Source organism: Plecotus auritus, assembly GCF_963455305.1.
Source record: "Plecotus auritus genome assembly, chromosome: 3".
Classification (NCBI taxonomy): domain Eukaryota; kingdom Metazoa; phylum Chordata; class Mammalia; order Chiroptera; family Vespertilionidae; genus Plecotus; species Plecotus auritus.
In genome coordinates, this window is record NC_137772.1 from 187,608,849 (window position 1) to 187,622,588 (window position 13,740).

General features: G+C 39.7%; 1 protein-coding gene across 5 annotated transcripts in view; it reads right to left on the bottom strand.

Annotated features, from left to right (window-relative positions):
- BICD1 (BICD cargo adaptor 1) overlaps positions 1 to 13,740 on the bottom strand; it is a 210,101-nt gene that overhangs the window by 54,523 nt on the left and 141,838 nt on the right. For all 5 annotated transcript variants that reach the window (XR_013960186.1, XM_080661295.1, XM_080661296.1 and 2 more), the window contains exons 3-4: positions 9,017 to 9,169; positions 936 to 1,361 (exon numbers count right to left, since the gene is read on the bottom strand). Coding sequence is in view for 4 of the 5 variants with exons in the window: in XM_080661295.1 (XP_080517421.1) it covers positions 936 to 1,361; positions 9,017 to 9,169 (579 nt within the window). In the remaining variant the exon portion in view is untranslated. The remainder of the gene's footprint in view (positions 1 to 935; positions 1,362 to 9,016; positions 9,170 to 13,740) is intronic.

The window sequence follows — 13,740 nt, forward strand, 5'->3', positions numbered from 1 at the left end:
GGGAAGGCCTGCAAGACGGCCTTACAAACTCAGAGACCTAAAGTAACCACAAAGGATGGTCTGAAATGAAAACTTTTTAACTAAAAGCAGTTTATGGCAGGTAATCCTGTCCTAGGCCAGCATCTGCCCTGACGAAAGTCAATCTTCACCTTAACTGAGCCTGTCTATTGTGTCTTTTTGCATCTATAATAACATATCCTTGGAATGTCAAAGTAATTTTCCTTTTTCTGGACCCCTCAAAGCACAGGCACCACTCTGCGGAGACCACAAATCCCCTCATTGTTATTGAGTTCATTGTTGACTGGTATTTATCCTGTGTACCTACTTAAGTAAAAGATGTATGTATCTATCATTTTATTTTTCAACTAACCCCAGAGTTTCCCGCTTTGCTTTTTCCCACCTCCCTAATTTATCACCAATGGATTTCATGTGACCCACTTACGTCTCCTCTTTTGATTAAAATGTATAAAATACGGTGCAAAACTGGCATTCTCTGGAGCATCAGCTCAATCCGTTGAGATTTTGCTTCCCAGCAGCTGTCGACAGTTTGGCTCAAATAAACTCACAAGAATAAACTCATAAGAATGTTTCTTATGCTGACAATATACAATTGCTTAAGATAGAAAGGATAATTTTCTGTCATTTTACTTGTATAGAAAGTCTTTGAATTCTTTTGTTAGACATGCATCGAGCAGCCTTCTGACTGTGATCTGATCTGTGGCTCCAAGAGAGAAATTTCTTAAAGCAATGCAAATGAGATGCCTCAACACTTCTTCTGTTGTGTCTTTATAAAATACTGCACTTTCCAAGTTGCTAATTAAAGAAGCAATATTTTAAAAAATAATCTGGAGCTAAAATGTAAGAATAAGAAATCCCACAACATGCTATACAATCCATAAGAAATTCATTCTAATGCCCCTAAACAAAATTCTTACCTGCATAAGTTGCTGCTTCAATTTCTGTATTTCTGAAATGTTCAGCTCACTGAATAAGTCAGACACCGGGTGTAGAGATTCTCCTTTCCTCAAAGTGGGAGTCCGATAGTCTCCGTTCAGTTTCACTAGAGGCCCATGGATGTGACCGTTCATTTTGTCATCATTGTTCGGTTCGCTCCCGTCCTCTGCAAACTTGAGTCCATCTACGGAGATGCTGATATGGTTGTCATTGAGGGTGATGTACTGGGACAGCTCCTTCCGCAGGTTGTTCTTTTGCTCCCTTTCGTTTTTCAAGGTCTCCAGGGCTTCTTCCAGTTGGTGCTCAGCGATCTCTTTCAACCGGATGGCATCTTCCAGCTGGCTGTTCAGCAGCACCGTCTCCTCTTCAAATCGCTTAATCTCATGCTTTAAGCCTTCGTATTCAACCTGAATTAGATAGGACAGAGAAGATTCATAAAACTAAAATTTGCGTCTTACAAAACTGCCATTAGACACTGTAGTGGACCTAATCATTAAAAGAAAAATCAAAACATTCGTCTATAAAATAAATCTATAAAGAACACAGTATATTAGTATATACCTTTACGGTAACACAGGATGATTTCTTTAGAAATTACATATCAATATAAATTCAATTCTTAGCAGAGATGAAAATGTATTTTGTCTTAGGATTTCTTTTATGGGGTCCAATGGTCAAAAGGGGCACTGCTGGCCTAATAAAATGGGGATTTTTTTTCTTTAGTAATTGTTTATGAGACTATTCACAACCAAGATTTCATCATCACTATTACTTGGTTTTCTTTAATTATTAATAATGTAGTAATTTTTATACCCAGAGATAAATTAGTTAAAAGATCACAATAAAAACATAATCTCAATAAAAATGTTTAAGGGTAAGATGAGGAAGCAAAGAAAAATTTTATGTGCTTAAGGATAGAATCTGGAATACCTATCATGCAATAATATATATACATATATATATGTGTGTGTATATATATATACATATATATATATATATAATATTGTTATCAATGTAATATTCTTTTGAATTATATCAAATAAGAGCCTGCTCAAACACCGTCTTGGTCATGAAAGCGCAGAGAGAAAAGATTTCTACTCTAAACCAACATGCCTTCCTTGGGGCCTTTTCCATGGCACTTACCAAAAAATATTTTATCTCCACAACTACACTGTAATCTCCTCAGAAAGGGGAAAGACTTTTTATGCACCCAGGTGTCCTTCCTAATGCTTCAATGTTTGTTTTTAGTGTTTTTAACAGAATTCTGCTCTGCAATAAGTATTTGCTGAATAAACTATTGTGGATAAAAATATTGAGTAGAAAAAGTAATATAATAAAGTCATTATGATATGAGATACTAATATTACCTATGTGTTTAGTTTTAAATTTACTTTTTTGGTTTATATTAGTTTAAACTTGTATTTTAAAAAAGCTTTTAAAAACTAAAAAATAGGGATCATAGACCATTATCACTTTCATACATTTCTAATTCTCCCCCACCCCCACCATCCTTCTTCACATAATCTCAATGCAATGGCTTGTCTTGCAAAGGTTAGGATAACAGTTTTCAATATAGTTTTAGTTAGGATGTAGGTTTGGCTGATGTAACAGAGACCTAAATAAGGGGGACTTAGTTGAGATAGGAGTTTGTTTCCCTATCATGTAACAATATGGAAGTAGTCAGTCAAGGATCAGTAGAAATCTCTGCTCCTTGAGGTCATCCAGGAACCAGGCTCCTTCTATCTTATTGCACCACCTCTCATTTTGGTCCAGATGGTCTAAGGTGGCTTGCCATCTTGATTATGTTCCAAGCGGTGGGACAAGGTAAGGGGCACACCTTCTCCCTTTAAGGACCTGTCTCAAAGGTTGTCCATATCACTTCTCCCCATATCCCACTGGCCAGTACTAGTCATATGACACTTGGTTGCAAGGGAGGTGAAGAATATACTTTTTACTCTGGGTAGACTATGCCCAGTTAAAAACTGGATACAACACTGGGAGAAGGGAACAATGGATATTGATGGGCAACCAACACTTACTGCTATACAGGGTCACTGGAATTTCACAGGTCCATAATAAAATTATTTGTAAGAATTAAGTCATGGAAATTGCTTGGAATAACAGCATGTTGTATCGTGTTTTCTTCCAGGGCTGCTTATATACTATAAAGTTATCTTCATCCTGACCTTCTCTTTTTCTTTCCCTGGACAATTCAGGACACCTTGGTTAATATTTCAACCAATCCTCTGACTGTCCCAGATTGTATAATAGCTTAATTTGCAGACATTACTTTAGTTTGCATTATAGACCTTTTTATTCTTTAATCCCTGTTAAACTGATAACCTAGACCAGGATTTTTCAAACATTACTGTGCCTTCTGGACCAAATCCAGCCCACCATGTATTTTTGTAAATAAAGTTTTACTGAAACACAGTCACACTCCTTTGTTTATATATTGTCTATGGCTGCTTTTCACGCTACAACAACAAAGTGCAGTAGTTGCAAGGGAGACTGTCTTGCCTGCAAAACCTAACTAACATATTTACTATCTGGCCCTTAAAGAAAAAGTTTGTCAACTCCTGGGCTTGATGACATTAATTTAGTGTGTTTTGTAGATTTTTTAAATTCTGTGATTTGTATTCAATTGATGGGAGACTTCCTATGAGACCTGATCTCTTTCTATTTGGGCAGCTTCACTCACTCCACTCACTGGTTCAAACTCCTAATATTCACTCAGATATTTTTGTCTTTCTCTGCTTAGGCAAAGGCTAACATTTGGAAAGCTCTTATTTATCCTCAAGACCCAAATCAGGAATCTAATCCTAACTCCGGTCTTTGTTGTCCCACTCAGGCTAACAGCTCACTCCTTCATGGTGCCATCACTGCAAGGAGGCATCAGATAATAAGAGCCCAGCAAACTGTATCAACCAAGAAACAGGATGAGAAGGCACTTAAAATTGGTGTCCAATATTTTAAAAACAGCATCGAAGTAGTTATTGTGAGAGAAAAAAAAATCAGTATTTTGTTGGGATTCCTTATAGCAAGTTCATAGCTTAGTAGCTCTTTTTATTTTTGACTACATAGGGGTTGGGAATAGATACTATAACCTTTTCAAAATCTGAAACTCTAAAGATCTTAATGTGGCCCTGTATTGCCAAACCTAACACATAGCTTTAATATGCAACTACATGGATGGCTGAGTTTATGACCTGCCTTCCTTACTGGGACTATACGTTCTTTGAGCCAGTGACCATGTCTTTGTCCTTAAAAAAGTATATGGCTTTATAGAAAAATACCCTGGAAATACTGGTTCAATGAAATCACACTGAATTGAATAACAGTTCCCTAGGTCTCTTATGATATTACTAGTGGCCCGGTGCACGAAATTTGTGCACATTAAAAGGGGATTAATTAGAGGAAATAATTTAATATTGCAATTTGCCCTTTCTCTGTAATAAAAGTGTCAGAGATGAAAGAAAATTAGTAAAATGTATATGAAAACCTTCCTCCTGTCAGAGTCTGGGGCACAACATGGGACTCAGAGTCAAGTCCCCGCCCACCCACATGCACCTCAAAATCACATGAGACCCAGACCCAGCCACCCCCCGCCCCCATTGGGCTAGATCCAGACCCGGCCAGTCCCACCCTTGTCGAGCCCCACCGGGCAGGGGGTGTAGCCTCAGGTCCCCTGGCCCGGCGCCAGGATGGGGGGTGTGGCCTGAGGTCCCCCAGCCCAGACCAGGGTGGGGGGGCGTGCCTTGAGGTCCCTTGTCAAGCCCCGTTGGGTGGGGGCATGGCCTGAGGTCCCCCGTCAAGCCCTGCCGGGCGGGGATGTGCTCTGAGGTCCCCCGGCCTCGTGCTGGGGTGGGGGTGCTGCCCGAAGTCCCCTGTCAAGCCCCACCTGGTAGGGGGTGTGGCCTGAGTTCCCACGACCCAGCACTGGGGGTGCACCTTGAGGTCCCCTGTCAAGCCCTGCAGGGTTGGGGGCACAGCCTGAGGTCCCTTGTCAAGCCCAGCCAGGCAGGGGGGGCGCAGCCTCAAGTCCCCTGACCCGGTGCTGGTGCCGGGGTGGGGGGCGTGGCCTGAAATCCCCTGTCAAGCCCCACCTGGTGGGGGGGCATGGCCTGAGGTCCCCCGGCCTGGCGCTGGGGCAGGGTCATGGCCTGAGGTCCCCCAGCCTGATGCCAGGGCGGGGGGGGGGGGGGCGCGGCCTGAGGTCCCCTGTCAAGCCCTGCTGGGTGGGGGGCGCGGCCTGAAGTCCCCTGTCAAGCCCCACCTGGTGGGGGGTGCAGCCTGAGGTCCTCCGGCCTGGCGCTGGGGTGGGGGGCGCAGCCTGAGGTCCCCTGTCAAGCCCTGCCAGGTGGGGGACATGGCCTGAGGTCCCCTGTCAAGCCCCATGGGGGTGGGGGAGGGCGTAGTGTCAGGTCCCTGCTGATTGCTCATTAAGGCTCTTTATGGGAACTTGGCCTCAGCTGTGGGTGCAGCCATCTTTGTGATGGAGTGATGATCAATTAGCATATTCCCTCTTTATTAGATAGGATTGCCTGATATAGAAATATATCGCTGGAGGAAATGTTTTTCATAATAGATATAAATTAAATTATTAATTTTAACAAGTAGATAACACATATTTGAGTGCTTTAGTTCAATATGTGAGATATTAGGGAAATGGAATTTATTAGTTCTCCCTCCTCTCACCATCACATCTCTAAAAATTAAAACTAACATAATTTCCTGCCCTATGTTAAGTAATTGTTTTATACTGCAACCAGGCAAATTTTCCTATCCCTCGTCCCTGCTACCAATAATAGGACGAAGCATAAAAAACTCAGCTGCTTACAGGTACTACTCACTCCTGGAAAATGAGACCCAACTAACACAGCTTCCTCAAGACTCACGTCAAGATGCTCACTCTGTTGCACTCTCCAACTCAAAGCTGTTATGTTATAAACTCAGTCTATCCCAACCAGACTGCCACCTGGCAAAACCCAGTCCAGATCCTAAAATCCTATGAACGCTCTTCCCTAACGCTCTCATTTTGAGACTTACTGAGGTTTTGTCAAGGTGGTTTCTTTTGCAGGAGGTCTAATAAACAGCTTTGCTTCATCAGTGGATTTTTTGACAGTGGCCTTAACCGCTCTTTATCACTGCTGCTTTTCCTATGCTTCGCTTTGTTTTAAAAAGCATACAGGTGGAAAATGCATTCAGAATGATTTCATTTTGGACACAGAACCAAATCAGCACACGGAGGGATGTGGCTCAAGTTTGCAGTCACTCGTTGATGATGTTCCATATATTTCACATTTAGGACCACATATACAAATTGGTTTGGTGACTTACAATTTCCTCTCTCAGTTGGAGAGTGAATGTAACAGAAATTTAAAAACAATTTATTATTTCCTTCAGCAGGTATTTATGTAATGCCTTCCATGGGCCAGGCTCTATTCTAGGTGAGGTGCTATATCATAGTGGAGGGAGATATGGAAAATAAACAAACCAATACACAAAAACTATAAAGGAAATAAAAAGTTCTATTTAAACATTTTTTTTAGAAAATAATCAATAAGGAAAATGGAACTTCAGAAGGAAAGAATCTTCTAGTTATTTGAACTAAGTCTTGTATAATGCTAACAGCTTTGTCGCTGAGAAAAACATCAAACCAGGCTGGAGAGTATATTTTGTATAGAGAGCTTCAGTTCAAAGCAACAATCAAACCAATTTTGAGATTGAAAGTCAACTATCATAATCTGTTTGAAAAAAAAAATCTGTGGCAAAAATTATTATACTTAATATTTCGCTAATTATATAGGGAGTTTATAATAGATGCTAACTCCTATAAATAAAGGCCAACAGTAGGAGACAAAAACCAAACCAGTATTTCCTTAATTGGAAGAGACTTGTGACGTGACAGTGTACCCCTTTGTCAGGGAATAAGCCAGAATGGCCCTTTGTAAGGAAAATTATTTCTAAGTAATGAACTAGACACTTAATTGGGAAATTGTCATATTGCATCTAGAAAATAAAATTAAAGAGATGTTTACATTTTCCTATTTGTTGTGTTTTTTTTTCTTCAAACTTCTGAGTTAAGCATTCGATTCCCACGTTTCAATTACCGGTGGAAGGGCATGGGTAAACTGTAAACAGTAATCTGCCAGACTGCTCGTACAAACTGCCACCGAAACGGCATCTGGGTTAATGAGGACTCATAGGATACCTTGGCAGTCTTTCAAGAATACGTAATACTGGCCTAAATTAACCTCCCGAGTAAAGGAGTCTGCCTCATGCAGTGATGGGAGGTCCCACAGCGAGGCTCTGGGCGCACTCCTGCCTGTGCAGAGAGCACTGAGGATTTTTAGGAATCACGAATAATGCCGCTTTAAATATTTACACTTCTAAGGCAGGGGAGTGTGGGGAGGGGCGGGGGGGGGGGGGAAGAGATCAACCGAAGGACTTGTATGCATGCATATAAGCACAACAAATGGACACAAGACACTGTGGGGGGTGGGATGAAGGCATGCGACAGGGGGTAGGGGAGGCTGGGGGAAGGTCAATGAGGGAAAAAAAAGGAGATATATGTACTACTACATGTAATACTTTAAACAATAAAAAAATAAAAAATAAAATAAAATAAATATTTGCACTTCAAGTATATTTGCTTTAAGGCCTTATATACTTCATGAGCGACCAAAAAACAAACAAACAAACAAACAAAAACAGACCACAAAAAATACCCTTCTTATTTTAAGAAATTTATGAGAAGCATAGTTTCTAAAAAATTATTTGAAGTCTAATTTTCTTCACTGTGAGCTCAGTGACCACAGTCAAATCAAGAGCTGGAATGTCCATGGTATTGAGAGCCCTCCGTGCACACACACACACACACACACACAATGATTCAGGCTTAAAGGGGAGGGAATGAGGTAAGATCACATGGTGATATCCTGGTAACCCTTTTTTCATGATCTGAAGTCATCCCCGCACTCCTTAGAAGCCATCTTGTTCCCCCACATTCCAAAAATGGGGGAAATGGCAATGATCAGAAATCAAATTTCATTTGCATCAATACCTGGATTTTTTTCCTTCTGGATATTTTCTTTCTTCTCTTAACCCCTGTATCTATCAAAAGCAATAATAGTTTGGGATCGAGCTACCAACTTGAGTAGAAAGTAGAAGTAGAAGCATACATCTGGGCTGGCCTTTAAGTCTACTGAGGGCAAGAATGCTATCCTATGGATTTCATATCTTTCTAGCCTAGCACAGCGCCTGGTATCTAGTGTGTTGACCTGAACTGAGAGGTTACAATAGCATTTAGATCAGAGTAGAGGTTGTGGTTGAAGAAGCACCTTGAAAAGATCTTGAATATACAATCCAGCTTCACTTAATTACTTGATAAAATTGTATTCATAAATAAATTCTTCTAAAATTACAGGTTCAAGAATGCTATAACTAATAAAGGAAAATTAAACAATTAAGCTAAGCCTCACTACCAAAAAAATTTAAACGTACACATGCAATCTGTTTAGTCAGGTTACAACTGAAAAAAGAAATCAGGCATTTTGTTTTTCTTATAATTTTGTTCTTACTGCTTTCTATTTCTTAATCCTTTTCCTTATATAATGCAAATGTAATTTTCAGAGAGAGAGAGAGAGAGCGAGAAGAAGAAGAGAGAGGATTGCTGGGAGACCTTAAGTTTGTAATACAAAACAAGCTTATAGATCGGGTTTTTAATAAGTTGTCAGGTTAAGTTATTATAATACATATGATTTACCCCTGACATAAATTAACAGAGCTAAAGTATAAACTAAAATTTTTCTTACCCAATGAAACTTTATTGTAAATCATACAACTTCTAGGTTTGCCTTCAAATCTTAGCTAAAATAGAAGGATTGGGAAATTTCTTAGCTAAAATAGAAACGCTGGGGAATTTCAGCACATAAATATTGTAGGGAGATTAAGGCATATTTGACAGGTTCCTAACAAAGAAATAAAGAGAAGATTTAACCTTACTGGTCCGAAGACGTGGTCCACCTGGAGTGTAACTAAATAACTTCTTAAATCTTACCTGGTTCTGTTTCAATGTGGACACAAGCTTCTGCAACGTGATGTTTTCTTCTTCCAGCTCAGTGTAGTCCTGAAGGAGCCGGGCCTCTCGGAATTTATATTCTCGAATTTCGTCCTTCATCCGTATTCTCTGTAGCTCCACCATCTCATTGTTCTGAAACAATACAATAAACCATCAATACAAACTTTTCTTATTCTAGGTATTATGAAGTGTAACATCTGGGTAGTTAAAGATACTCATGTGCCATTTAATAGTGGCAATAGATGCTGAGAAATTTGTCTTCCGGCGATTTCTTTGTGGCATGAACATCACAGAGTGCATTCACACAAACCTAGGTGGTAGCCTACTACACACCTAGGCTCTATGGGAGAGCCTATTGATCCTAGGCTACAGGCCTGTACAGCATGCTACCGCACTGCACAAAAACAACACAAGAGTAAATAAAACACAACAGAAGATTATTCCATCAAGAGACACAGTAAATACAAGATGTATTTTATAAAGGAAGTTACAAAGTGTTTTATGCTGCTCCCAGCATAACATGGCATACTGTCTTAGAGCAAACTTTTTTTATATAAGTAGGAAGAGTACATATATTCTAATATAATGATTAAAAGTATAGTATAGTAAACACATAAACCAGTATAATAGTCATTTACTATCATTATCAAGTATTATGTATTATACATAATTGTATGTGTTACACTTTTATGTGATTGGCAGTGCAGTAGCCTTGTTTATACCAGCATCCCCACAAACAGATGAGTAATGTGTTGTCCTACTATGTTAGGACCGCTCTGATGTCACTAGGCGATAGGAATATTTTTTAATCCGAATTTTTTTAACCCAAGGACATGGTTTTTAAAAATTTATTTGAGAGAGAAAAAAGGGAGGGGGTGAGAAAGAAAGGGAGAAACATTGATGTGAGAAACATCCATCAGTTGCCTCTCCTAAGTGCCCTGATTGGGATTGAACCTGCAACCTAGTTATGTGCCCTGACTGGGAATTGAATCCCCAACCTTTGGTGTACAGATGATGCTCCAACCAACTGAGCCATCTGGCCAGGGCAGTGAATGTAATTTTTAAGCTCTATTATAACCTTATAGAACCACTGTACATATGCAGTCCATCGTTGAACAAAACATTGTTGTGTGGCGCATGACTGTACCATAATTTCAAAGCAAAGACGGCATTTCAAAATGCCTGTAAGAACCGAGATATGGTATGAAAATAACAGGTGCTGCTAATAACAAAGTAACAGGTGCTGCTAATACCACTGAGGTTTGTTGCCTACATTCAAACAGGAGAAAACGCTAAGTTTCAGTCTGAGTTTAGTGAAAATAGATATGTAATTATTTTTCCCATCCACATTTCCCAACCTGAATTCTATCCATAGTCTTCAAGGACCCAGATTAGGAAATTCTTCTGTTTCTACTTGTCTCTTAGGTCTCAGGTCAAATGTTACCTTCTCAGAGAGGCTTCCCTGAAGAGCTAATATAAAACAGCTCCCGCTTTACTCACCATCACCCTGTGGTTTATTTTATAGATCAGCATCTAACATTGAGTAGGTACTCAAAAAATAATTGTTTTGGGGAGGGTGCTGGAGCAGGGTGGAGGAGATCAATGGAGGACATCTGTAATACTTTCAACAATAAAAATAAATTTAAAAAACCAAAAACCCAAACTTATCTTAATTCCATCACCCAGAGAGATCACTGTTAATGCTTTAATCCAGGCGTCCTCAAACTATGGCCCGCGGGCCACATGCGGCCCGCCGAGGACATTTATCCGGCCCGCCGGGTGCCGCTGCCTGTCCTGCTTAGCAGCCGACTCGTCCTGGGCCCTCAGTGCGCATAGGAATTTGTTCATAGTTTTTTTTTTTTTTAACTATAGTCCGGCCCTCCAACGGTCTGAGGGACAGTGAACTGGCCCCCTGTTTAAAAAGTTTGAGGACCCCTGTATCCCTTTACACATCTTGTCTATACATATCTGTACATATGTTTAAGAAATGAATCTTACCATGTAAAGATATTTTACAGCCTATTTTCTCACTCAATAAATTGCATAACTCCTTCCAAGTTAAAAAAAATAAAATAATAATTGTTGAGGGAATTGTGTGGCACTAATCATTACTTGAAATTGGTTCTTTACTTACTGTTTACACATTTTACATTTACTAAATTTCCTTTTCATCTGAATATAATAAACCTTTCTGTATTGTTCATCAATGTGTTCTAATTTCTGGCACATTTTAGGCCCTCATATCGATGGAATGAAAAACAAAACAATAAGCAAATTGTTAAACACAAAATTTTAAAAGAGTATTATTGCATGGATGGTGGCGTTCTGTCTTGCATTGTTTTAGAGTGTGGAACAAAGGGAAAACAACACACCTTGAACTAAAATATGCCTAAATAACTAGATGTTTAATTATTCTTCATTACATAGTCTAGTGACTTGGAGACAGAAACATTACTTTACTCCCTGCTCCCTGGACAATACTTTGAGCATACATGCTCAAAAGCATACAATAAAAAATGGTAAAGTTTGGCGATAAAGCCAAATTATAAAATTTCATTAAATTATTTTATTTTGCAAAAACATGAAACCTTGATATTTTTCTACTTCTCAAAAGATCTACTATAACTGAGTGATACATACTTTTTCTTATTTATGTGTATAACAACATGAGGAAGCCTGATAAATTGGATGCCAGTAATTTGTATAAAATTATAAAGAAAATGTTAAGATACAAGAGATTCTGTAAAATGTGTGTACCCTGTAAAAAATGTAATGACCAGAGGCCTAGTTTGTATATACTGAGAATTAACCATAAAATCTTATATAGTAAGGTAGTAAATGTCAAGATAATTTTAAGGCCACGGCAAAGCTAATGAGGATCTCTAACCAATAACTCATAAAATAGCTAATGAAAACTCCTGATGCTAATTAAGGAAAATCTTGGCTGGGAAACTGGTTAAACTGAAAGGCTTGCTAGCAATAAGCCTTAAGACCCAGCGAGAAAGAAAACTAGTCTTATTTATTTTGCTAGAAATCCTTTTGATTGCCAAAGATTAAATTCTATGGGCAATATTCTTTGCTTCCATGATAAATTTAAAAGATTGCTACTGTTGTTTTGCGCACCACTCATGATATTTATCTCCCACAATTTTTTTCTTACTGGGAAACGATGGTGCTGAACTCTACTAAAACAATTCCATGAAGAATAATGAGGGTGAGAAAAATAAAGCATGAGAGAAACGGGAGAAAAATGGCACAACCAGGGACAGCTTTAGCCTTTGCCTTTCACCTCCAGAGACCTGAGTCTCAGCTTTTCCTCAAGGGAGAGGGGATTAACCTGAAATGTGTGGGATAAGACTATCCTCATTATTTTCATGGCACCTGAGCATAGCAGCATTCTTAACATTTTACTTTAATTAACATTGAAAGGATTTCCTTATGTGGGAATCATAAAATTCCCTCCACTATTGTCAAGAAGAAAATATCAACGTGAACACTTACTACCACACACCAGAGTAATGTATCAAAAATAATCATGCCTTCCAGTTATATGGCTCTTCATCTTTTATAAATTAACTAGAGGCCCGATGCACGAAATTCGTGCAAGAGTAGGCCTTCCTCCCTGCTGTTGCTGACACCGGCTTCCCTCTGGCACCCAGGACCCGGGTTTCCCTCACAGCCCTGGCTTAGTCAGGAAGATCGTCCGGAAGGTTGTCCAGAAGGAAGTCTGGAAGGTCTTCTGGAAGGACGTCTGGTCTAATTAGCATATTATGCTTTTATTATTATAGATTATATTCATTGTCACAGGAGATCTTAATAATAGCTTGTGTGAGGTAAGTGACAGACGTTCCAGTTTACTCATCTGTAAAAAATGGGTATCCCAATCCTTAATATGATATGGTCATTGTGAGGACTTAATGATAATACATGGGGATGTGAGCAGGGGTGTGAGACACAAATCGTTTATCGTAACCGAACAAGTGCTGCTGCAAAGATTCCCCCCAAAAAGCTGAGTGATCAATACTCCTGGGGGCGGCAGAAAAAGCTTTATAAAGGAAGTTACATTTGAGCCGAACCTTGAAGGGCAAGCAGTTAACTACATGGATGAAGAGGAGAATAGACTTTCCAGCCAGAGGCCAACTTTTGCACAAAAGCGGAGTCAGATTTGTGGGGAGGGCAGTGCTAACCGACCCAACAGTCAGAATGAACATTTCCTGGGGGCTCCGGCGAAGCTGGAGAGCTGCTAGAGAGGAAAGGGAGAAATTCAGAAAAATCTAGAAAAGTGCTCATTACTTTCAGCTTATGCCTAAGGTGGTGTGATTTCCTACAACAAAATGTTAAATTACCGATTAGTGTTGTTAACCTGTGAGACAGTGGGAGGGGCCAAAATGTGTTCAGTGCTTGGAACCTTCAAAGGTCTTAACTTGGCTGTGGCTTGGGAAATACGCAGTCTCGTGTGGTTGGAACAAAGAATTTGAGACAGATTTTGCAGGAAATTCTATGCTAAACAAAGCAATGTGGGGAACCAGGAAAGTCTTTTAAGTGAAACAGCCGTGTGACCAGACCTATGTTTTGGCAAGTGACTCTGTTGGGGGGTGGGGGAGGAGCTATAAGAAGAAAGAGCCCCAGAGAATAAATGAAGTTGGTGCTGGAACAGCCCAAAGCAAAAGATGATGAGGAATGTGGAGGTACATCTCAGTTAG